Raw genomic sequence first — 26,523 nt, forward strand, 5'->3', positions numbered from 1 at the left:
AACCTGCAACCTTCGTGCTGCGAGGCAACAGTGCCAACCATTGCGCCACCATGCAGCCAAAAATGGGTCCCAATGTGGTTTGTGTGTGTTGTCATGTAACAGTGATAATGAAAGGCAGGATAAAAATGTTCACCTTTTTCTGTACTTCATTTTGTTGCCCTGGAATTTCATGTTGTGCCATATTTAGGAAGTTTGGATTTCAAAGCTTCTCAGCTTATAGCAGCCTGAGTGAGGGAAGGGATGGACATGACCAGTTCCAGCTCATTTTTCTTAAAGTGACAGAGTCATGAAATGGCTCAATCTGAAAGGTACTGAATAGGGCTGAACGATTCTGGAAAGTAATCTAATTGTGATTTTTTTTCTTCCATATTCCAATTGATATTTAATTCACGATTATTTTTCAAGCGGCTTTTTTCATATTTTTCAACCAACAGAAGCAAAAAATATATATAAACGTACGTAACTTGAATATAAACAAGTTTATGTATCTGCATATTTATCTACATTTCATATCAGTTTATTTGTCTGCATAAACACTCACAAGTAAAGACAAAATGTTGTATTTGAAGGCGTAATGCTTTGTAGCCAGGAGCACATCCCTTGAAGGAGCATAGGTATTAGCATCAACTGTGAAATTACATTTGTAGGAAATAAGTGTGTCCCATTTATTGAAGTCTTTTGTGTTTAGACTTTTTCACGTGTTGTCCATACAGAGCTTCCGTAATTCAGTTACATCCATAGCTGCTAGCCAACACTCACTGGAGTTGAAATCTTTTACAGTTTTCTAGCTTTACTAAAGTATCTGTCTGTACTTATTTGATTAATGGCAGTTTTAACTTTTTATTAGACTCCAAATGTAATAATTTGGCATGTTACTAATTTGTAATTTGTTAGAATGTAATCAACTATATTAGCATCCCTAAGGATTTTTCTATGTATATTAGCATTGTGCTAACCACTCGCTGCCAGTCAAATTGTAGCCTTTGCGATTAGAAATTCTCATTTTGTCACATTGCAATTTAATTGCGTATGCAATTAATTGTTCAGCCCTAGTACTGAATCAGTCAAGAATAAAACTGCTGAAACTGCTTTTTGTGAGAAATTCAATGCACTTCATGAACTTTTTTTTAACATGACCTAGAAAACACAAAGAAAAAATGTTAAGATTAATATTTTTGTACAGGTGCTGCACATCGTTGTACACTGAGGCTGTTATGGACCTAATTTGACCCATTTATAATAAAATTGATTTTACATTCAGCAGAGAAAATGGTTGTTTAAGGAAATTTGTCTGGGTTTCCCAGAAGCATTAGACGTAGTGCAGAAGTTGAAATCAATGTACAGTTTTACATTTATGTAAACACATAAATACAAAGTATATGCTTGTGGTGGCATAGTGTCATCTCAGTTAAAATGTAAACCCAAAAAAACTAATTTTAATAAAATAATAAATGAATTATACTCATACTCTTATAAAGTTATACAGGTAGTAAAGTTTAGAGAATAAGGTTATGTCAGCAAAAGAACAATATTCTAAAAAATAGATATTTTTCTCTAAAACCCAGTACAATAGTAGGAAACCCACACTGTCTCACTGTCACACCTGTCTCAGAATCATAATCCAGTTAAAAATGTCCTAAAATATTTACACATTCAAAATAGAAATGTGGGTCAGACATCAAATTAAAAATATGTATGAGGGTATTCATGGCCTAGGTAAAAACTGACCAAACCATATGAAGGCATAAGGGTTAAAGTTGTGAAAAACTCACCTTTTTCATCCTTTTGTGGTGTCATGTAGGTCTATTCTGCCTCTGTAAACTCTGAAAACCCATTGACCTGTCTTTTGTTACTTTTTTCTCCTTGTTTCTTCATTTTGGTTGTCACATTAGCAAAACACAGCAAAGAAATAAGCCGAAGCAGTGCTTATTTTAGCCTACCGTATTCTCTTTTTAGTGTACAATATTTCAATATCTCAAATTTTTCAACAAACAAAACAGTTCATTAATTTTTTCCACACACTTTTCATATTCATTAGTATTTGACACTTAACTTATGCTAAATGTATGGGTAAAGAAGTACATTTCTTCAAGTCATCGTTTAACTCATTCCATAATTTCACACTAATAATAGAAACACCTTGATTTCACAATAGTTATAGGAATTATGTGACTGAAACAAGCCGCTTCTAAAAAACCTCAACTGTGATGTCACAAATGAGAAAATTAGAATAGAACCACCTTTCACATGCAAGAGAGAGCTACTGCTGGAGAATCAGCTGCTCTACTCTGAGCCCCTCCCGGGTATCGGAGCTTCTCAGCCTTTAGCAGCCTGAGTGGGGGATGGGTGGGTGTTGCCAGCTCCTGATTGTTTTCTTTAAGTGACAGAGTCCTGAAACGGCAAATTCTGAAAGGTATTGATAATGTCAAAAATAAAACTGCTGATATTGCTTCATGTGAAAGGAATTTTGTCCAAAGAATTTCAGAAACCAGTTTTATATCAACCAAATATAACTGTAAAAAGTCAAAATGTTTTCCCTTTAAAGTTTGGGGACATTTTACTGTTTTCCCTATAGCATATCTGTAGTAGCCAAACATGGTTTGAATCATTCATTGGTAGCCCAAGTTTCCTGGAAGTCAACAGTCCGTCTCTCCACAAGAACAGTAGCAGCTTGTTGAGCATTAGCTTTGGCGTGAGAAAATTGCAAGGGCTCACTGATTTCTGGAGTCAATGAATTGAAATTACTTAAGAGAACACATATCCACAACAGCTGCTCTTGTGTTTGCAATTCTTCGTTCTCCAAGAAAACATGTTCATCCTGCATCTCCGAGTCAAAACAACAGAACCTGCTTAAATCCACAGCGCTCGCCTTGGTTTGTTAAGTCTCTGAACAAATGGGGCTTCGTAATACATTATAGAGTGCCTCTTTTGGAAGCTTTTACACACATGGTAATTGCAGTTCTTTATTCTTACAAGCATTTCTAGTGATGACACGTTTTGTTGTTTTCTTTTGCTGCTACAGCACTGGTAAATAAAACCCAGAATCAAACAAAATAAATAAAACAAACAAATAAATAAATAAAAGTGATCACGCAGATCGCAGCACAAACAAAACCGATAATAGAGAACTGTTATGTGTGTATGTGTGTATGTGTTGGTAGAAGTTTCTTTTTTCCCTCCTTCTTTTATTCCAGAGTAGTTATTTAGACAAATCCCTAATTCATGTTGTAAACACGGATGTTATTTCAGATGGAAGGTGGGCGTTACTTGGATTGAAGCAGCTTGTCAATAGCATATTTTTCAGCTCTCTCTTGAATTTGTTGTTAAAGAAATGTTAGTTTCTGTTGATGTGATCTGAGTCGGAACACACCCTTCTGCCTTTCTTCTTAATGTTCCGTTTGACGTTTTGTCCCATTTCATCCAATTGCACATAATTTTCAGTTGGGCCCTCTTTGGCTGAGGCTCTGTTCTTGCCAGGTTTTACAAAACAGCTTACAAATTAAATGTTGAGCTCTGAAAATTACAGAGGCTACAATTTTGCTTGACTCACGTATAGATTTTAGAGGAAGAGATGTGCACATTTTGATTCATCCTTTGTGGTATTATAATTTAAATTTAAGTTATTATACAATAATAGGAGGATCTTTTGTGACATCAATTTTTATGTTGTTCAGATTGCATCATGGGAGTGTTTGGCAAGAAACAGCATTGCCTATATTTCAGTTGTTTTGCCTGTTTTGAGGAGGATTTAGCAACGTAGATGGATCATTTATGCTATGTGGTTGATTGTTCGGCCAGTGGGAGGCTCCATAAAAAGTTTTATTGGAAGATAGTTCCTACTGGTGCTTGTAATCTTGGAAAGTGCTTGAACAGTGTTTAAATTGTTAAACGTTTTAAGAATCTTGAATAATGTGACATGTGTCATCTGTGTATTGTATTTTGCTCATGTTTGGAAAAGGCAAGGAAGAAGAAGAAGTGCACAACAAATGCACGACAATCCAAAAAGCACGGGAGAACAGTAAATGCTGTTTTCCATGGGAAGAATGGCATCATTTGCTGAACGTTACCAAGAAAGCGGTGAATTTGAGTCTGTTTAAATACTACCAGAAATCGCTGTATCTGCAATACAAGGTCGGAATATCTTATAGGACACTTCATAGAAAAAGTGTTGAAAACAAGTTTTGTTTACTGTTAAACTTATTGACCCACTTTAACGCTTTTCAGCAAACATCACAACATTTCCTTTTTTACCCTGGCAGATGTAACTATACAGAATGCAAAAATGCGCCAGTGCCAAAGGGGAGAGTTTTATTTTCACACAACAGAAGTTACATGTCTCAACGGCTCTCTGTTTTGCAACAGAGGTGTGTGTGGTGGACTGCGGCCCCCACGGCTCCTGCATCGGCGGCGTGTGTCACTGCGAGGAAGGCTGGACAGGACCAGAATGTGAGCAGAGGGACTGTCACCCACGCTGCATTGACCATGGAGTCTGTCGAGAGGGCAAGTGTGACTGCCATCAGGGCTGGACGGGTGAACACTGCACCATCGGTGAGCAACGGTGACACATGCAGCGTTCCACACCTACACATGCTGTCCAGAGAAAATCGCAGAGGAAATTTCAAGCAAAAAGGGGCAAAAGTTGGAGTGTGAATGTCAGGATTTTCTGAAAGGTTTTCAGTCATTAGATCATGTTATACGTCTGATGCTGCCTACACTCTTCTAACAACTTTGGCAAACTAGTTGTGAGTAGTTGTTAGTGATATTTTTAGTCCGTAGAGCTAAACTTCTGTTTCTTGCCATCCAGTTTCCACTGAACCAAACTGTGCAGCCAGGATGTGGTCAGCCAGCCTCGCTGCCTGAAAAGAAATGAAAACATTTTCTCAAGTAACTGTCTGAAACTTTTAAATGCCTAAATGTTTTTTTTTTTTTTTGCTTTTCTTGCAGACAGTGTTCTGCTCTACCTGAAATGCTATTTATAAATAATGGTGTTGTGAGCAGTTTAAGACACGTCATGCATTCTGAAACCTATCAGATAAAATATCTTAATCTCGTCTACGCTTTATTCATCTTTACAGTGTCTAGGTTTCGACCCTTAGAAGCAGCGATCGACTAATATATCAGCCCAATTAATGCAATGTTAAAATATATCCACATTGGTCACTACACCTCTTTAGCGGAGACGAGTTAATATCAGGCACATCCACGGACCGCCCAGCACTGCTGCAGACTTGTATTTAAGTAAATATTTACGTTTCTTAAAGTAATCTGCTTGATAAATGCTATAAAACATTTTTTACATGTAATACTTGGTCAGTTTATTGATTTGTCCTGGCTTTGGTTAAATGTTTGACTTACGGAGCCGTGCACAAAATTACAATTCATCAGTTGGTTAAATTATATGTAATTTTGTGCATCAACTGTTATTAGTGACACGTTTTAGTAAACTGACTCAATAACTCTGCAGCGCATACGGACCACCGGCTGACCGTTACCCCCACATGTCGGTATCATCGCTGGCATGTGAGAAACCCATATCGGTTTATCTTTATGCTTTGGTTCACTATTCATGAATGTTTTTATTAAATTCATATTAGCATTTGAGTTGTTTAATTTGTAAAGTCACATAGGTTATGGAAATATGATGTTCTGATCAGAGTTTGTCCTCTAAAGCTGCTTGAAAGAAGCATATGTAAGTTAGAAGTGGTTTAGCGGAGAGGGATGTAAAGAAAATGCTAATCGAGGTCGATACGTTGCAGATTTGACTTCATAGCATTTCTAAAAGTGAAGAAAACTGAGATGTATTTGTTTCTTTCAGTTGAGCGGTATTAAATCACTTTTCTTGCAAACACAATTCTTGTAAAGAAGCTCACATTCATTTAGCTACAAACGGTATTCCACTTTTCAGACTGCTGAAGTGAGGCTTTGTGCGTAAGAGAGTCAAGGGCAGGTATTAAGGGAGTCAGAAAGTCACAAGTAGGCCTCTTTGGAATATCATTTTTTCTGAAATAGCAGTGCTTCACCTGGCATTAATGAGGATAATGAGTTCTGAGATGCACCTCTTATTGACCTTTAACTCAAACTTCCTCCACATCTTACCCTCAGTCAGAGTTCCTGTCATTAAACCTTGACACGCCGCATCAAACACCGTTCCCCCAAGTGTCATTCCCCGCCTCTCGGTGACAACACGGTCCCCGCGAAACAAAGATCCGGCCCTACAAACTCTTGAACCCTAATTATGTATTTACAAGTTCTCTCAGGGGAGAGGAGATGGCAGTCGGAGGAGGTCACATTCCTGATCTTATTAATCTCTCCCACCTCGGGGCTGCCTGTGCGTCATCCATTTTCTCTTTCTATCCTCTTGCTCAGCCTTCCCGTCAAGAAGTAACTCCAAGCGTCAGACGCAGCGACTATAAAGCTGTGTTGCGTTACCTTTTCTTAAGGAACTGGGAGCTTATTTTGTCTTTCAAACCCTGAATAACTGCCATTTGCACAAAGCGTCTTTTAATCACATTACACGGTCAGAGCCTGAACGGAGCACTTCCCTGGTCACTCTTTTTCACAAGCACCCAGATCCTGTTTTATATGCAGGCTTACCCCATTGTCACTGCTTTCCCAGCACTGCAGTTTGCTGCTAAGGTGTTCTTGATTTGTCTTGGCATAAAATTGCTGAAGTAGAGATGATAAAAAAATAGAAATATACAGCAGAGCAGTACTCTGATTCATATTAGAAGCTGAGCCTGTGCGCTCGCTGACAAGCAGACAGTGAAATGTTTTGATTCAGACCCAGATGAAAGTGACTCACAGGGTCCAAAAACAAAGAGTGTTATAAACCTCAAATAGTAAGAGAAACAGTGTGGTCTCTTGTGTGTGTGTGTGTGTGTGTGTGTGTGTGTGCGTGCGTGCGTGCGTGCGTGCGTGTGTGTGTGTGTGTGTGTGTGTGTGTGTGTGTGTGTGTGTGTGTGTGTGTGTGTTGGCCTCTCTTGTTTTGGCAAAGCAAAAACAGATGGAGAGTGTTAACAATGAATATTTTACCGAGCACAAGTAGCAGGATTGATTTATGGTGCTTCTATAGACAGAAACATGTTCACCATCCAAGGCCCTTTAACACATGAAAAATGTGATCTTAACCATGCAGACGTCAAGATTTCTGATTAATCGCCTCATGCACTAATTGAAAAAAAAAACTTTTTTTTCTCAAAGCGGCATTTTTCATTTTGCTGCATTGAAACTAAAGCAGCTCCTGTAAATATGCAGCACCTCTTTCTTCCACTTGACTCCTTTTTCTAACTCCTCCTTGTATCCGTTCTCTCCTCCACTCTGTGTCTGTATGCCTGCCTCTGTCTCTTTTCGACTCCCTCTTGGCTGACATGTAGCCTTGGATTCCAGAGTATCAGGTAAAAAGACACTTTTCACTTTGCATGAACACTACACTCTTCACAGATGCTGCTTTATTTATTTTAATTAAGCGCATCACCCATGTTTTATTAAGAGAATTTGAACCCTTTGAGGAAAAATAAATATGCATCTTCCCTCTCTGTTAGTGTTGTTAGTCACATGCTGTCGCTCAGGCTTAGCGGTAACTCTTGAACTCATAAATGCTGTGATTTACAAACGCATTTGAGACCGAGCTGATACGTGGCATCGGACAAAACAACCTGCAAAGCTTCTACTCTACATATTGAAGCCACGTTTGCAGCTAGCTGAATGCCAGACACCGTTTGCACCTTTCTTTTCTTTTCTGTTCTGTTCTTTTCTTTTTTTCTGCCACTGACTCTTAAGTAAATGTGTTTGCCAGTCTTAGCACACTGCCACCACAGAGATAAGTAATTTTCTTTTCCAAATGTTTCCCTTTCCTCGGTTGTGTAATAGGAGCAGTCAAGATAGGATATAAAGGTAAATTGAACCACTACCCCCACAAGGGAGATTGTCATGAACAATCCCTCCCTGCTCTCTGTCTCTCCTAGCACGGCGTATATACACCTGTTTTATGTCCAAGTCGATCATAATGTTTCTGCTGTGATCCTGCCCCCCCCCCCCCCTCCCCAATATGTCCCCTCATCTCCTGTCCGTCCGAACAAGTCTCACACCAGACGCCATGGTCCCTTCTCCACCACCACCCCCTTCCTCCACCACACTGTCCCTGTGTCTGCCAGATTAAACGCCCAGAACTGGTGTGGTTTAGTCATGTTTCGGCTCCCTGTCTTCACCCTCCATTAGAAGGAATGCGATCTGGCAGCAAGTGCACTGTTTTCTGTAAATGTGGAGACTCTTGACCTCCTCCTCCTCCTCCTCTTCTTCTTCTTCTTCTTCTTCTTCTTCTTCTTCTTCTTCTTCTTCTTCTTCTTCTTCTTCTTCTTCTTCTTTTCCCACTTTCCCTTATTTACATATATACTTCCTCTTCCCTTTGAAGTTGCAGTTACTTCACATGAGTGTTTCCAACATCAGCAATGAGCCATTCCTTTGCTCTAAATATTTGCAGGCAAAAAAAAAAAAAACTCATGCTTGGAGAATTTTCTGTCTCTCAAATGTAATGTTCACAACTTTGAACAAAGGGAATATTTGAAATGTGTTGCAACAAACATATGGATTTGATACTGTGACAAAGTTCCTGCAGAAAAGTCAAAAGTCCATTCAAAATCCTGATGGAAGTTTCTATTTAAATCCTATAAAATGCACAATTGGAATCTGATCAATTTTCTACAATAAGCCTCCCTGTTGAGGTGACAATGAGGGAATCTTCGTGTTCTTCCAGTAACTCCTGTGAAACGACTGTAACCCCACACAGCCTCCCCCATCCCCAGGTGTATCGTACTGTATGTTCACTCACTCCTGTCTCCTTTCATTTTTTAGCCCAACTCTGCCCCCTTTTTCACTCTATATGCCCCCTTTTTTTTTTTTTTTGCTCTTGTCTCCTCTGCTCCCTTCTCCCTCTGATCTTCTCGCTCATATTTGCTGGATTGTTCTTGACCCGTGCGTGCTGTTTTGACAGACGGCTGCCCCGGGCTGTGCAACAACAACGGGAGGTGCGTCCTGGATCAGAACGTCTGGCACTGCATCTGCCAGTCAGGATGGAGAGGGCTCGGTTGCGACGTCGCGACCGAAACGCTCTGCTCCGACGGCAAGGATAATGAGGGAGGTAGGAAGGAGCAAACGCTTTGTACAAATTGTCTTTTAGCCTCTGAAAAGAAACTTGCGTGGAACTCCTGTTGCACTAGACAGGAAATTGCTTTTGATGTGGCCCCTTGGTGACTCTGCAGACAAACAAAACAAATCAATCATAAATGAAACATCAGTGGAAGGAGTATGCAAATATAGCAGCAGAGCAGATTGTTAAGCAGCAGGCTTAAAATATACAGCAGATCAATTAGAGAGAGAGGCTGAGATCTGATGAACTGTGCTTTTGCCAGATCAAGCCGGCAACTTTACAAGTTCATGCGAGCTACTTTGAAGAATTTACGTTGTGTCACTCGTAAGATGTTTGCTCCAGTTTAATGCACTTAAGTTCTTGTGCAGCATCATCTGTGCTTAACAGAGCTTAACGCCATGTTGGATGTGCATAATTTTCCTATAAGAAACCCTAACGTATCTAGGTCAAAGAAACTTTCCACCTTGCTGTCCTGACTGTCTCCTTGCTGTCTTCCAGACGGGCTCACTGACTGCATGGACCCAGACTGCTGCTCGCAAATCTCCTGCCAGGGTCAGACCTACTGTCGTGGCTCGGCTGACCCCTCTTCAGCCGTTGGCCAAAGCCAGGGCGCAACCTCGCAGCCCCCGTCTAAGAATTTTTATGACCGGGTCAGCTTTTTGATTGGTCCCAGCGGCAGTCATGTGATACCCGGGGATAATCCTTTCAACGGCAGGTGAGCGGCTGAATGCATTACTGATGCCTTCTTAATTATTTGGATCACGTTAGATGTTTGCTGTCTAATTACTGGTTGAAGGAGGCACCTGTGTTTGTGCAGCTGAAACGTCACGAGTGTCACACGTATTTGTCGCTTGAGTCGAGATGATGAGTTTGTTTACCGCAGTTTGACTGCCAAAACAGATCTATCAAGGGACAACTTACTCAAGTTTGGCCCTCACAGCATCAGAAACAAGTGCAAAGATTCTGTTGGTACAAAGGTTTGATTAATTAGACGAGGCTATTTTCTGTGCCTGTGCATGTCAGACATATGTGTGTGTGTGTGTGTGTGTGTGTATACTACCATCAGAGGGCCGACCATCACAGAGAGTACTTGTAGATCTGAGGTAGGAACTCTTAGATAGAAATTTCTTTGATATTAGTGAGGAAGCCTGACTTGCCTGAAACTGTTATTTTAACAGAAGAACATCAAACAGGGCCAACTTTATTTTAGTTAACTTTGTTATCGTTGCATGAAAAATAAGTCAAAGTCCATCGTTGTTATTATGAAACGTATGAACTCCACACAGTCTCCATTTTCAGTTCCTGTTTCTCTTTTGTTCAACACTCATGAAGGTATTGTTTTAGTGTTATTAATCATTTATGCTTTAAAGAGTTCCATGCTGAAACGTCTCAGTAGAAAGTTTTTATTTATTTATTTTCTGATCTGATTTCTTTATGTTGAAAACTTTTACCTGATACTTTACTTAGATTTTTGGTGATGATGATGATGGTGGTGGTGAGGGTGATGATGGTGATGTTGATGATGAGGATGATGATGATGATGATGATGAATATGATGAGGATGAGGGTGATGATGATGAATATGATGATGGTGGTGGTGAGAGTGATGATGATGACGATAATGATGATGATGAGGGTGATGATGATGATGATGGCAGTGGTGGTAAGGGTGATGATGATGATGATGAGGTTGGCAAGGATGAAGATGATGAGGATGATGATTAATATGATGATGGTGATGGTGATGAGGATGAGGATGAAGATGATGAATATGATGATGATGGTGGTGGTGGTGGTGAGGGTGATGATGATGATGATGAGGGTGGCAAGGATGATGATGGTGATGATGATGAGGATGATGATGATGAATATGATGATGATGATGATGATGATAGTGATGATGATGATGATGATGATGATGATGAGGGTGGCAAGGGTGATGATGGTGATGATGATGATGAGGGTGGCAAGGATGATGATGGTGATGATGATGATGATGATGATGGTGATGATTATGATCATGGTGATGATGATGACAATAATGATGATGATGATGAGAATGGTGGTCGTGGTGAGGGTGATGATGATGATGATGATGAGGGTGGCAAGGATGATGATGGTGATGATGATGATGATGATGATGGTGATGGTGATGACGATGACTGTGGCGATGACGATGATGATGATGATGGTGGTGATGATGATGAGGATGAGGATGAGGATGAGAATGGTGGTCGTGGTGATGGCGATGATGATGTTGATGGTGATGGTGATGATGATCATGATGATTCAATTCAATTCAAAAATACTTTATTAATCCCAGAGGGAAATTGATTGCTGTAGTAGCTCAGAATAATAATAAGAATTGTATATTACAATGGCTGTTGGCAGGAAGGATCTCCAGTAGCGGTCAGTGTTGCAGCCAAACTGAAGAAGCCTCTGACTGAAGACACTCTTCCGTTGTCGGACAGTCTTGTGAAAAGAATGCTCAGGGTTGTCCATCATTTTCTTGGTTCTCTGGAGAATCCTTCTTTGCATTATCTCCTCCAGTGGTTCCACAGTCGTCCCCAGAACAGAACCAGCCTTTTTTATTAGGCTGCTGAGCCTTTTCAGGTCTCTGCTTCTGATGCTGCTACCCCAACAGACGATGGCTGAAGAGATTACACTCTCAACAACAGACTTGTAGAAGATGGGCAGCATCTTGCTACAGACACTGAAGGGCCTAAGTGTCCTCAAGAAGTGCAGTCTGCTGTGTCCCTTCTTGTAAACGGCTTTGCTGTTCTTTCTCCAGTCCAGTCTGTTGTCCAGGTGAACTCCAAGGTATTTGTATTCCTCAACCACCTCCACTTCTTCTCCCATGATGGAAACAGTGTTTGATCATCTCCTTTGTTTTGTTCATGTTCAAGGTCAGATGATTGTTTCCACACCATGCCACAAAGCGCTCCACCAGCTCTCTGTACTCAGCTTCCTGTCCATCTCTGATACACCCGACAACTGCAGAGTCATCTGAGTATTTCTGTAGATGACAGGTCTCTGATCTGTACTGGAAGTCTGAGGTGTACAGGGTGAAAAGGAATGGTGAGAGTACAGTCCCCTGTGGTGCTCCAATGTTACTGATCGCCTGGTTTGACATGCAGTTCTTCGGCCTCACAAACTGTGGTCTGTTTGTCAGGTAGTCTTTAATCCAGGCGATAGTTGAGGCCCCCACCTGTGTCTTCTGGAGTTTCTGGCAAAGTACATCAGGCTGAATTGTGTTAAATGCACTGGCGAAATCAAAGAACATGACCCTCACAGTGCTGCCTGCTTTGTCCAGATGACAGTGGGTTGGTTGAAGCAGCTGGATGATGGCATCTTCAACTCCAACTCCATGGCGATAAGCAAACTGCAGCGGGTCCTGATATGTTCTAGTTTGCTTATTCAGGTGGACCAACAGGAGTCTCTCCAGGACCTTCATGATGTGGGATGTCAGGGCAACTGGTCTGTAGTCGTCATTGACTGATGGGCGAGTTTTCTTTGGAACTGGAACAAGGCAGGATGTCTTCCACAGGACTGGAACCTTCTCCTGGGCCAGGCTGAGGTTGATGAGGTTCTGCAGAATCCCACAGAGCTGCTCTGCACAGGCCTTCAGTACTCTGGGGCTGACACCATCTGGACCTGCAGCCTTGTTCCTGTTCAGTCTCTCCAGCTGCCTCTTCACCTGACTTCTAGAGACAGATAGGTGGGAGGGTGAGGTAAATGGGACAGCAGCATCTCCTGACTTGGTTGAAGATGGATTTATAGAACCAGAAGAGTCCATGACTGCGTTAGAGGACAAAAGAGCTGGCGTGTGACAGGAAAATGTTGGATCAGAGGAGGATGTGATGTCTGATTGGCTGGGGACAGGTGAGGAGGATGTTGGGTTTGTTCCTGAACTGAACCTATTGATGAACTCGTTCAGTTCATTGGCTGTGTCCAGGCTGCCATCTGTGCAATCCTTCCTCTGCTTGAAGCCTGTGATCTTCTTCATCCCTGACCAGACATCTCTGATATTGTTCCTATGTAGTTTGTTCTCCAGCTTCTTCCTGTATCCCTCCTTGCTGTCTCTGATCTTGATCTTCAGTTGCTTCTGTATACTCCTCAGTAACTCCCTGTCTCCCTCCTTGAAGGCTCTTATTTTCTCAAGTGATGATGATGATGGTTACGATGATGGTGATGATACTAATGATGATGATGAGGATGATGATGAGGATGAGGATGAGGATGAGGGTAATGATTGTGATGGTGATGAAAATGATGAGGGTGATGATGGTGAGATGATGATGAGGATTATGATGATAATGAGGAGGAGGATGGTGATGATGGTGGATTAGGATGATGATGGTGATAATGATGAGAATGATGAGGATGGTGATAGTGATGATGGTGATTGTGGTGATGAGGATGATGATGGTGAGGATGGTGATGCTTATGATGATGACGATGATGATAATGATAATGAGGATGATGAGGATGAAGATGATGATGAGGATAATGATGGTGATGAGGATGATGACAATCAGCTCTAACCTGCTGATATAGATTTTGTCTGATTCACTATGAAAATTACTATTCCAGAAGTAAAATCCTTCATGTGGAACATTTATGTGCTGCCGGCATGATTCATTTCTTTGCAGTGGTGAGTTGACCCTCGTGATTTTTTCTAATTGCTGCTTGACGATAATTAGAATATAAAAAAACTACAGATTTTTGTCTTTAAACACGAGGTTCACTGAGAAACCTATAATACTTGTTCTTTTTGAAATATGATGGGTCACTCTGAAGCCTCGTTCAGAAGATGTGCCGCCGCAGCGAATCAGGGTAATATTGCCACCACAGTGTGACTTGTGAAAGCACCACAGTGGCATGGCGAAGCAGAAATATTTGTGCCTCCAATAATGGCGGAATTCTAAATAACGATTATGTCTTTGCACAACAGATTGTGATGTCATGATCATGTGGTCAGCAACAATGCTAGAAATGAAAGTAAACACAGAGAGTTTCGCATTTGTTAACAGAGTCAGCTGAGATGGCAAACTTGAGAGGTGCAGAGACATGGGAACCTCTGGCTATTAAAGTTGAAGTACAGGTCAGCCTACAGTTAGTGGGTACTGTGAGGGACACCTTTTGGAACGGCTCGCAAAATGTAAAAAGTGCAACTGCAGTTGGGATATAAACAAGTTACATCTAAGCTAAACTAAAATAGATGGGGAGCCACTTGGGTTATAAAAGCCAGTCAAATCTACGTCACGCTGTACATTAACATTCACAGCGACGTGGTGATGGCTGTGTTGATTTATGCAGCCAGGAGAGAGCAGAGTGTGTCTCAGCTAACTGTTAGCATCAGCAGCTCCACAACATGGCAGAACTCCTTCAGGCTTGTGTTATTTGTGGAGATAAAACATTAAAGTGGCAGATCAGACAGAGGCAGGGGATGAGTTTCATTGCAGCAATACAGAGACGAGATGTTTGATTATCATGAATATTAATGAGTGACGTATAGAGCAAGTCACCCCGTACAAGAAACTTACTCCACTCCCACTTCATGTTTGAAAAATGCAACAAATGCTGTTGACTGGCAGACCGAGAGGGCGGAGCTGCTAACAAATACACACACACACACACACACACACACACACACACAGGCTCACAACGGCATTGTGACATCATAATGTACCAGTTTACATCATAGCATACCTCTTAGCCAATAGCGGTGGCAGATTTAAATTAGAATACAGTGCAGAGTTTTTACCTGACAACGGCACAACACTGCCAGTTTTAGGCAGAATATTAAAATTTTAACTAAGATGCACTGAAGTGCCAAATTATTGACTATATGTGTCTGCAGCACGATTAGACACACATTTATATAGTTTATCAGCAAAAAAAAATTGATTTGGGGGTGACTTGCTCTTTAAACAGGAGTGCCAGGGCCACAGAAAACAACTCACATGACATTCACTCATACTAGAGACCACTTCAGATTTATAGATATAACAAGTGTATGCCCACGTTAAGAATGTCCAATAACAAGTTAAGCAGATCATGTTAAATATTGGTGAATTCTAATCATACAGATGTTTTTTGGTGCTTCTTTAATTATAATAGACACAATAATGTGTTGTATATTAGAATCAGCCTTTTTGTTTTCTTTTGTTTTCATTAAACTTGTAGAAGTGTTGCTGGGAGGTTACCCAAGGCAAAGACGTGGACTACATATTTGAATGAAAATACAAAGAGATCTTAGACAATGAATAGGTGATTGTGCCACATCAGTGAAGACCAATGAAACAATTACATTTTACCATACTAAATACCTTTTACGCCACAGTAGTTCAGAATCTCCCGTTTTTGGGGGAGGATTGATGCAGAGGAAAAAGATTACCAACTGTGTGCCGAAGACTTTGGGATTATTTCATCCAACAGTTTAAAGTAATCCTTATGTAAATAGCATGCTTTACTGAAAATATAGAATGAGACAATTCCCCTTAGCCGGGTTCTCAGTAATCCTCATCCTCATTGTCTTCAGCTTACTGTCGATTTCATGTCTGACTGTGGTATTAGTTTTACTCTGCAAAAAAAAAAAAAGATTTGCTTTGTTTTCATCTCCTTGTAAAAGTTAGTTTTGTAATAAAAAACTGAATTTTATTTGCCATTCTAACGCAACTAACTCTGTCAAAATTAATTACCTTTCTTTCCCTTTATCTCAACAGCACAAATACTTTCTGCATGCATGAATACTTACAAGAAAAAGTAAAACATAGTAGTGCTGAAGTTTGTTTAAGCTAATCTTTCAAAGTTCATTTTGGGTTATGAGGTGAATAATTTATTGGCAGCCTTTGCTGAATATACTTCATGAAGGAGGCTTTGAATCGCTGCAACAATGCCGATAAAGAAGACTGTTTTCTCAGCAGTGGTGACTGTTAAACCTCGTCGCTGAGTGCCTGATGTGGAACAGAACAGAAATTGGAAATACTTAGAGGTCACTCCTTTTTCCCTTTTTTTCTTTCTTCTCCCCCCCAAGAACCTGTTGTAGGTGCCGAGAGAAAGGGAGCAGATTTCAGTGTGCGGTCTGTATTCAGAGCTCGGTGGTAAACTTGTCTCTTGCGTTGCACAGAGAATAAAACATGTGTTGTGGTGAAGTGAAACCCCCTTGCGCCCCCCCCCCCCCCCCTCCTCCCAAACCTTTTCCTCCACAATAGCTCCCCAGCCGTATCACATGTCCCCACACAAGTCTCCCACTGGGTTTTCAGATGGTGTTTTTCTGCAGCCAGTGTGGGACAATGACAGATAAGAATGCATGCATTATGTGATTCATTTCTGGAGTTTCAGCAGGTGGTATTAGTTTGCATTTGTTTTTGGGGCTTCAGTTCTTGTATCATCCGTCTGCCTCTCAAAAGATTAATAGAGACACACAGGGAAGAAAGAGTGAGCCTCTGCTGGAGCTCTTAAGTGGCCTTGTTTTTTGAGCCAGTAAATAAACGATGGGAGACGGTTGTGCGAGGACCGAGAGCGGCAGAGAAATAGGCAAACGGCTCCGGCTGTTGATCATCCCTGTCTCATATATGTAATGACCTGGAGATAAAGCGGCAAAATGAGCACTTTTTTGCTCACCGGTGACAAATGTAACAGGAACGCCTTTAAAATTACACTCTGTGGTTCAGAAGTGGCGAATTAGTAAACAGTGATGGAGAAATATGGCATTGTCAACTTCCCTCTTGCCTTCAAACGCGGGACTGACTTAACACATCACTTCACACCTTCAAATTTAGGAATGAGAACGTGTGTTGAGACAAGTTCTACCTGAAGGACCTGCAGTCGTGTTGAATAATGGTTGAGGATATCAGGGTCTTAAATCATGTATGAATCTTCTGCACGTGTGATTTATAACGCCAAAACACCAACAAAAGCACCGTCTTTTTTTCAAGTGAGAGGAGGGGAAGTGAAGCTGGAGGTGGAGCGCATTTTGACCGGAAGCAAATCCATTTACCAGCAGGACAAATATGAGTAGGGATGGTAAATGAGTAATGGTCTTCCATACGCTAAACTAACTACCGCAGTGGTGTCCTGAAGTGAAGTATTTAACCCCCCTATCTGCTCAAGTGGCATTAGTGTTTGGCCAGCAGTAGGGGGTGAGTTACACAAAGCAGCCGCTGGGTGTGGATGTTTGCAAAAATAATGGAAGTAAAAAAGGAAAATGCTTTTTCTGAAAAGCTCTTTTTATTTATTTTTTCATTGAAGGATTTTTTTAAACAGACACCTTCACATTTTGACTTTCCTCAAAAGAGCATTGTATGCTTTCTGAATGTAAATTACATTTGATCCTTCACATCCACACGTCTCATGACTTCACCTTGCCAAACCTCCTTGGTTATCCTTTTTTATGTTGTAGTGTTACTTCTTTTTTTGGTAGAAACAAAAACGTCTTTGCAACAGTTTGCCTCCAGCGTTGCATTTTGTTGTTCTGAATTGCTATAAAGTGTCTCTTGACACACCAGCCGCCAAGCATTTCAACTTCTTACATCAAGAGGGTGTGTGTAACAGAGCTAAGGAGTTGTTCTAACACCATTCTCTTCAACATTATTTTTATCACAAGTATTTTCACTGATATTTATCAAGATTTCTTGCATAAAACTTTGGTTGGACAATGACAAAAGGCTCTTATTGGGAGAAAAATACGTCCCAGCATAATGACATCTGGATTGCACCTCCTTCAGAAACAATTCATAAAATAAATAATTCATCAGGGTCAGAGTCATAACAACTGTTTGAATATGCTTCTGATATTTTTCATTTAATAGCCTTGTTGCTTGGTATATTGCACACTTCATTAACTGACCTTATTTTGCTGACTGGAAATTTATCTGTCAATCTTTTTGTGTTGTGGAGCTAATTGTGCATGTAAAAGAGGTTTGCAAAGCCAAAAATTGTCACCAAGGAAAGTCACTTCCTGTCCAAATGGAAAACACGCACGCGTGCACACACAAACACTTTTGCTGCAGTTTTTTTTTTCATTCATGACATGATGAATGCATGAAAAAGACCTGGCTATGGTCACACGTGACACAAGCTGACCACTCAGAGGACACTGAAGCCAGAGTTTTCTAAAGGATTGTGCTTCAGCGGCAGTGAGAAATTATTTTACACCTTATTAAAATTCCTTTTAAAACCTACTCAATGGGATGTTTGCACCACAGTCTGTGCTATCGACCACACAGCATCTCTATGCACTGGTGCAGATTCCCCCCATTTAAAAATATATTATGCATTAAAACTCACCTGCGATCGTGCTAATTACTACTAATGAAAAACCCTTTTGATTCTCCAAGGAATGTGCTGTTTGCAGCATGTAGTTATTGTGAAAAATTTACCAACTCAAAAGACGTAGAGAGCAAACTTTGCGATCAGGTGAATTGTTACCTTATCAAAAATAGATCAGGCATGTCAAGAAAAGTCTGATTTATTCTTTTTAGGATAAGAGTCTGATTTTGTTGCAACCATAAAACTTTATTCAAAAATCTGTTAAATTCTTGTTATTAAAATCAACTTCATGATAAGAAAACTGTTAAGAGCTTTGCATCTAAGGGTTAACAAACATACAGAACCCATATAATTATCTTCTACCATAATTTAAGTTCCTTATAAGAGGCAGGGCTTTTCAATGGGTTGTTTGGACAGTTTAATAGTGGAATTTTCAAATATGACATATTAAGCAAAAATCATCTTTTGCATCCTTTTGTGCCTCTATGTAGGTCTCTCCTGCCTCAATATTGCCTGGAATATACTTGCTTTTTAACCTCGTGTTAAAGCAGACAGCAGGCTGCGTCTTTACACGTACTTGCTGCTACACTGCATGTAGTACTGGATAGTTCCACTAGGGGGGCACAGGGGAGAACTCAGACCGGATAGAGTCCTGCATTTGTAGGATAACCAAAAACAATCATCAACTGAAGAGATCAGTAACTGGTTAATTTTGAGATCCCTGCTGAATAAAAGACAGCAGTTGGATCATAGATGGTATGAAAGACCTATAAACTAAAGACGTAGTGACCATGGCAAGTGTGTCTCGCTCTTTTTGTCAGCTCCATATGGTTACTTGTATATTACAGAGTGCAAATGCATTACGTTGATTTAAGGGGACGCGCACAAATGACTCTTCAAAACAATGCAAGTAACGTGAGGCAACCGTTTTAACCGCACTTATGCATCGTTAAAAAGCAAGAATATTCCAGGCCTACCCTCTCCAAACATGACAAACTCCATCCATTCATCTTCTGCCAGTGTTTGGTTTTAAGTCCAGACTCAAGACCCACCTATTTAGGTTAGCTTTTATCTAATTATTTATTATAGTTTTATTTCTGGTTTTACATGATTATATTGTATTACTTGCATTGCATATTTTATATGATTATGTTTTAGCACAGTTTCATTATTTAATCATATTATTATTTTACTGTCTATATGATTTTATTTATTATTTATTTTCCTACTTTAGTCATTGATATTAGCTCTTTTATTTTCATATTTTTACTCATTTAAATCCAGTGTTTTCTCTGTAGGGGCCCTCTGCCCCAGGGACGGTGGTCGACTGTTGCTTCCTGGGCGCTCTACAGGTAGTGTTTGAGTGGAGGTGGGGGTGTATGCTCCCCCTCCTCTGAGCGCCCTGACGTAGTGGCTGTGGAAGACCTGATGCTAACGGGGCAGACGGCTCCTCTGATGGCGTTTCCTTGCCTTACCTTACTTGGCTCATCTGGCTTCAGTGGAATATAAATTTTTACTGATGTGATTGTGTGTGTGCGTATGAGTGTGTGTGTATGCATATGTCTGTTAATCAGGGTATCCGCGGGTCCTTAAAAAGTCTTAAAAAGTCTTAAATTAGCTTTTCCAAATGTAAGGTCCTAAAAATCCTTAAAAATGACAAATAATCCTTAAATACAGTTTCCAAAGGTCTTAAATGACCAAAGACCCAATAAACAAGATTATTTTATTTCTATAACATTTTCGTGAATTTCTAGTTGGTGTTCAGCATTTTTTGTGTATGATATTGGCGTAAGCGGAACCGTACACATTCAGTTGGTTGTGAAAGGGGGCTATTTTAAATGAGCACATTAGCTGATTAAGCTAGTGGGAGCGTGCGCCATGGGGAAGTGTAAGCTTAATGGTAACTGGATGGTTAATCCCACGTTTGCGACATGGTTAGCACCGGTTCCAGGCAATAGCTGGAAATTATAGCTTAAATTTAATTTTTTAAAATAGCTTAAATTTGGTCAAAGTGGCCTTAAAAAAGGTCTTAAAAAGTCTTAAATTTGGCTCCCTTAAACCTGCAGATATCCTGGTTAATGTTTTCAAACTATTATGGGAATTTGGGGTCATTTTAATGCTGTTAAACACTTTGCTTGAAAAGCGCTTTATAAATAAAATCTGATTGATTGATTGGTTGATTGGTTGAGCGATTTATTGATTGATTGGTTGATTGATGATTGATTGATTGATTGATTGACTGATTGATTGATTGATTGATTGATTGATTGATTGATGATTGATTGATAGGAATGATTTGCCCTAAAACAAGCCATTCCCAAACATCCCCATTTGTGATGTCACAAATGGGAAAAATAGCATAGAACCCTCTTTCACCTCTAGGCTGAAAGAGCAGCAGCTCTACTCGGAGCCCCTCCAGGCTAACGAAGCTCAGCTTAAAGGAGCCTGAGCTTGGGATGGCTGGGCGTGGCCAGATCCAGCTTGTTTTCTTAAAGTGGCAGAACCCTGAAATGGCTCATTTTGAAAGGTACTAAACCTGTGAAGAATAAAACTGCCATAATTTTTTATGTGAGAGGGATTGTACTTTAACTTTTCAAAAGAGAGTTGTTTGGTAAAAAAGATTACTTCTGATTGGATTGGAAAGCTTACAGCTAGTCTGAGTGCAACCAAGACGACAATGTATTTCTGCTGACCAAAAACAGATTTCTGGAGAGAACATAGCCGTCAGTTCATGTTAAACTGCTTAATACACTTTTATAGCTCCATCAATTTTGCATTATACTGTTGTTTACATGACCTGTAATTATTTGCAAGTGTGAACAGCAGCAGCAGCGAGCTGTAGCCCTTCGAGTGCAGCCTGGGCTACTTCTCTCTGGAATTAATTCACTCTTAATTGATTGAAATGTTTAAAATAATTCTCCTTAATCTTTCCACAAAACTCCACTTCCGTTACAGTATGGACAACGTTATGTCCTTTTGAACAATGAACCAACTATTTTCTAGTAGACCAACATGTGCTATCTATTTATTTATTTGTTTGTTGGTTTGTTTGTTCAAATTCAAGTTTGTTTGTTTATTTGTGATAGCCTTATAGTGTGAGTTGCCTTCTATACAAGGCACTGAAGGGTGCATCCTGTCAAAATAAAAATGAAAAAAGTGAGCGCTTATGTGCAAAGAAATATGCGTCAACTGCCCTCTTCCAAGTGAATTATGGGTTTTTAAAAGCAGTAAACTAACTCAGAGAGCGGCTTTGTGAGGTGACATTTTCATGAGTAACAACCGCTGACATGTGTGTGTTCCTAATGGTCAGTAAATCATACCTCGCTCCTTATGCCGCTGGCAAAGACATGACAGTTGTTAGCAGTGCTGATGCAGTGACTGCTGTTGACACCAACTGGCATTGTTTGTTTACTCAGCCTTTTCTTTGTTTGTTTGTCTACACAGCCTGGCATCAGTCATCCGGGGTCAGGTTCTAACAGGAGACGGGACACCGCTGATTGGAGTCAACGTGTCTTTCCCACACTATCCACAGTACGGCTACACCATCACCCGGCAGGACGGCATGTAAGGGGGTTTCGCTCATTGTGCACAAACATTTGTATCTGCAGAAAATAGGAAAACACAGCATTTTTCCTGACCCATAACAGAGATGGGCATTCAAAAACAACTCACAGTGAACCAAAACCAGCAGAACATTGTGCTTTAGAATAATTCCTCACGCAATTGCCACAGTAGTGGAGTCCATTATGGGTCCAAGCTGTTTAAAATGCATTGAATCAGCAAGGGCAGAATCAATCCACCCACGGAGTAGTAAAACATGGGATTACTGTCCGACCTTCTCCTGCTATTACCACAGAAAGGTCCTTAAAAATGGCGGTGAAAAAAACATCTGAGACAAACGCTTGTCACCTGTCTCACTGGAAGAGTTCAGACTGTTGTCAAAATTATGAACCCAGATTGTGGTTCAAATTCAGCTGATAAGGGCCGTGTTTATGTGCGTCCGGCGTGGAATATAAAGCTCTTTGAGTGGCGGAGGATTGCACAGCTGTTGTTGTGAATCACAGTCCTTGGGTCCCCATATAGCTGAGGATTAGCTGATTTCTTCAGATATTCCGCCCTGTAACTCTCTGACAAGGAGCGTGATAAATGGTAGAGGATAATCACACTTGGTTAGCCAACAAATCCGCTCAGTGTGTTGAGGGTGGGGGGGCAGCATCAAAGCCTGGCCTCTTGCAGCTGTGAGCTCCCCACTGCCCAAAAAGGAGAGAGCTTGAGGAGGAAGCTGTTTTAGGTCAGCTGCACAGCTTGGCTGTTGGCGGGTGTGTATGTGTGTCGTTTTGGGCGTCAGTGCGTGCACGAGGATCGTGCAAGAGTGTTCAGATGTGTGAGTGTGTCTTTGTGCGTGAGAATGCATGCAATGTCACCACACAGATGCTGCACCCCTTGGGGTGGTGGAGCTCACCGAATATATAGAGCATCACTTCAAAGACTTGCCCTTCATTTCCAAACCAGTAACTTTTCCCTGAGTAATGTCGTGCTAATTAATACCAGTTCACCAGGGGTAACTCCCCAGACCCACCCCTCCACACCAGGATCAGCCGCAAAGTTTCTGCCAGCGTCATGCTTTGTTGAACAACCACCATAAATTAGGTTCAGTGAATGAAAATGACTCCTAGAGATGAAACGGATGGCACTGATGTCTTATGGAAATGTGCAACGAAATAAAAAAGTCTGACATTTGCCTTTTATTTATGTCATTACTAATACTACCAAAGCAAAAAGCTACATCAATGTGCTTTTCATGATGCTGTATATTTCATCACTTTATTTAATACAATATTTTCTCTCATTTATCTCATACCCTTTTTTATACAGACTTGTACATAAAACTGACTGCAGCAGGTTTCATAAAGCAGCGTATTGGTAATGATCAAACCAGCAGCTTTTGATGTAGAACAAGAGAAGCGGTTGGCGGTCAGGGTCACATTTCTTATGTCAGTTAGTTATTAGCCTTGTTTCCTTTAATCTTCACACTTGGTTTATTTCCATGAATCATCATATGATCCAATATGTTCACTAAATTAAAATAATAGATTTAAAAAGTCTGAAATGAGGCTTTTGTGTCTGTTCAACGCATCGGTTTTTCCTGAATCCTCAGTTATCGTTCCGACAAAAATATCTATCTCCCAAAATAGGATTTCTTTTTGGAGTATTACTAAAAAATAAACATGTTCAGCCATCTAAGGTCATTTTATCCTAGTTTGGTTTTCTATTTTTACAGAAAATATTTGGAGAAAATAACTGGTTATTATGAATAATTTAAACCTAAAAGCAATGGTTTCATCTACAACTAAACTTGTTTAATAATTAAGCGAAACGACTGATTTTATTCTACACTTCCATTAACTTCAAGCTGGTTCCACTAAACCTGCTTGTAAAGAGGAATTAACAGTTATCATTAAAACATGTAACAACGTATGAAACTCTTTACATTTAAGCTACTGGGTTTAGTGAAACTTGGTTACGTTAATTCTACATTTCATTTCTGTATTTAGTGACATATTTACAGCAACTAATGAGAAATTGTGGCCATAGATTAAAATAAAATAGAAATCATAACAAAGAGTTTTGCAGATATTTATTGTAACCTCCTGAGACCCAAATTTGTATTCTGTGTGATTTAAAAGAAAAAAATAATTCTAGCTGTTACACGTCAGTCCTACAAATGTGAACAAAATATTTAAATATAAATATTAAAATATATATATAAATAAATAAAAAGTAAAATGTTGACAGATTTCTTTTTTTTTAAAGAATGAAAGAAAAGGAAAATGTACTTAAAGTCAATATCAGGTGTCTCTAAATAATAATTATTTAAAAAGTTTTAATTTGAAGAGAATAAAATGTTATACTGCAAAAAGCCAGTGTCCACACATGTCTAGGATCTTAGGAGGTGAAAATAAAGAGCAGATCCAGTTTAAAAATGATCTCCTTCTATTTGTAAGGTTTGACCTCTTGGTCAATGGCGGAGCCTCTTTGACGCTGAGTTACGAGCGAGCCCCGTTCCCCACCTTGCAGCGCACAGTGTGGCTGCCCTGGAACGTTTTCCACGTAATGGACACCGTGTTGATGAAGCGGGAGGAGAACGACATCCCCAGCTGTTACCTAACGGGGCTGGTCAGGCCCAACCCCCTCATCCTTGCCTCACCACTCTCCACTTTGTATAAAACCTCCCAAGAGGACAGTCCCATCGTCCCTGAGACACAGGTGAGCCCGCATGGCAGAGGTGACCCAACGGCCTCACATTAAAACAGGTTTTTATAGCCAATTACAAAATTCACCTCATATCTGATTGTTTGGAATGGCAGCTATTATTTGACCCACGTTTGATCCTGACATTACAGGCTGCAGTGGTGAAAATAATTATGTTGTTATCTTCATTCCACCATATCTTGTCTTGCTTATTTTAAACGGTGAGATTGGACCTCTCAGCTCGCCTTTGGCCCTTTATTGAATTTAAGCATCTCCCCAAATACAAAGCAGTAAATTGTGTCACAGCGGCAGCGATAAATAAATTCTCTGGTTACGAGCCTCTGGATTTGGTCCGCAGCCAGTTCAGTGCAATCACAGTTGAAAATCAACAAACAGCAAAATGTGACTGCAGCCTTTGCTTTTTAAGTCAGAACAAAATATATCTGTGTTACATTTCAGCTGATACAAGCGAATCGGCGTGTTTCTGCATAACTGCAGCTTCAGGTGCAAAACGACACTCTCTAAAAAGGCACATGGGCTGCCCAGGCTTTACTATTATGGTATTTAATTCATTCTCTCTCCAATAATAAAGGATTCATTTACTGCCTGTGGAGCGAGCCCCATTTGCAAACACACCGGTGCAGTCTGGTGTGTTTGCAGATTGCACAGCAACTTTATAAACTGTAATTAGGGTCATTTTCTGAGTTAAATACACACTCCCAGTGCTCCTTTTAGCTGTGCTTTTTTCATGTCTGCTGTTCACACTGGGTTCTGGCTTCGGTCTGACTGCTAATTAAAATCACAGGTACTTCATGAGCAAGTGGCCATACCAGGCAGCGACCTCAACCTGGTCTACCTGAGCTCCAGGGCAGCTGGCTACAAGCCCATCCTCAAGGTGCTTCTGACCCAGGACCGTCTCCCCTTTGGCCTGATGAAAGTGCACCTGATGGTGGCCGTCATGGGCCGTCAGTTCCAGAAGTCTTTCCCAGCCTTTCCCGACCTCTCCTACACCTTCATCTGGGATAAAACAGACGCCTACAATCAGAAGGTCTTTGGCCTGGCGGAGGCTGTGGGTGAGTTCCTGCTGTGAAGCTCCAAGCTAAAAATGTTGTGCAGGCACGGGTTCACCGTCAGACGCCTTCAAGAGCTGAACCCCGGCTGAACTTTCCCAGATTGATTTGACTGGTTTTTCAATTGAAGATTATTTAGCTGGGGACTGCTTTTGTTACCACGAGCAATAAAGACGTAGCAGTTGGTGTGAAATCCTGAAATCTCCCAGTGCTGCATTTTTGAAGGCCGTTGCCTTTTTGCTGACTTGTTTGTTTTGCATGTATGATATTACAGCAGCTGTGCAAGAATGAAAATATTGCCTATGAGGCAGTGGTCTGAACAAAAAGATCCACAAATACTCGATAGACAAAACATTAACTATTTCAATATAAAACTGCATTATATTTTAACCAGGTGGTAGGATTTATGATTTTTATATGATAAGTAAAGCACCAAGTATTGCTGTATACTGCATTACAGAAGTACACCCTGTAACACTTAAATCTTCATATTTTGCTGCCAAAGTCATAAAACTTTGCAAAAAGTTAAAGAATAAATGCCGGAGCTCAATCGGAAGGAAACATTCACGGCTCGTGGCTTTAACTGTATCCCAGCGTTTACTTTAATGGGCTCCATCTGAGACTTTATTGTTTACATAACTCACCCCCAGTTTACACACAGTTTTGCGTTGTGCTTCATTTGCATTTACACAGCATAAATAAGAGGCGAGTGCATTAAATCCAAACAGTGCAGGTGAGACACAGAAACCCCACTGGTCTTCTAAAATCATCCCAGCTAGT

At 40.5% G+C, this 26,523-nt stretch overlaps 2 protein-coding genes across 7 annotated transcripts in view; both read left to right on the forward strand.

Annotated features, from left to right (window-relative positions):
* si:dkey-237h12.3 (teneurin-3) overlaps window positions 1-26,523 on the forward strand; it is a 188,748-nt gene that overhangs the window by 123,629 nt on the left and 38,596 nt on the right. For 3 of the 6 annotated variants that reach the window (XM_015950707.3, XM_015950714.3, XM_054739286.2), the window contains 8 exons: window positions 4,363-4,548; window positions 7,374-7,394; window positions 7,870-7,893; window positions 8,990-9,136; window positions 9,644-9,860; window positions 21,866-21,985; window positions 24,427-24,688; window positions 25,479-25,746. In XM_015950707.3, coding sequence (XP_015806193.1) covers window positions 4,363-4,548; window positions 7,374-7,394; window positions 7,870-7,893; window positions 8,990-9,136; window positions 9,644-9,860; window positions 21,866-21,985; window positions 24,427-24,688; window positions 25,479-25,746 — 1,245 coding nt within the window. The remainder of the gene's footprint in view (window positions 1-4,362; window positions 4,549-7,373; window positions 7,395-7,869; window positions 7,894-8,989; window positions 9,137-9,643; window positions 9,861-21,865; window positions 21,986-24,426; window positions 24,689-25,478; window positions 25,747-26,523) is intronic. The other 3 variants (XM_015950730.3, XM_015950738.3, XM_015950722.3) reach the window with 2 other exon arrangements.
* LOC139069648 (prostatic spermine-binding protein-like) lies at window positions 9,873-12,176 on the forward strand. Its single transcript, XM_070550359.1, has 2 exons — window positions 9,873-10,781; window positions 10,967-12,176. The coding sequence occupies exons 1-2, from the start codon at window positions 10,623-10,625 to the stop codon at window positions 11,477-11,479; spliced, it is 672 nt and encodes a 223-aa protein (XP_070406460.1). The 5' UTR covers window positions 9,873-10,622; the 3' UTR covers window positions 11,480-12,176.

The sequence above is a fragment of the Nothobranchius furzeri genome, chromosome 1 (assembly GCF_043380555.1).
Source record: "Nothobranchius furzeri strain GRZ-AD chromosome 1, NfurGRZ-RIMD1, whole genome shotgun sequence".
NCBI lineage: Eukaryota > Metazoa > Chordata > Actinopteri > Cyprinodontiformes > Nothobranchiidae > Nothobranchius > Nothobranchius furzeri.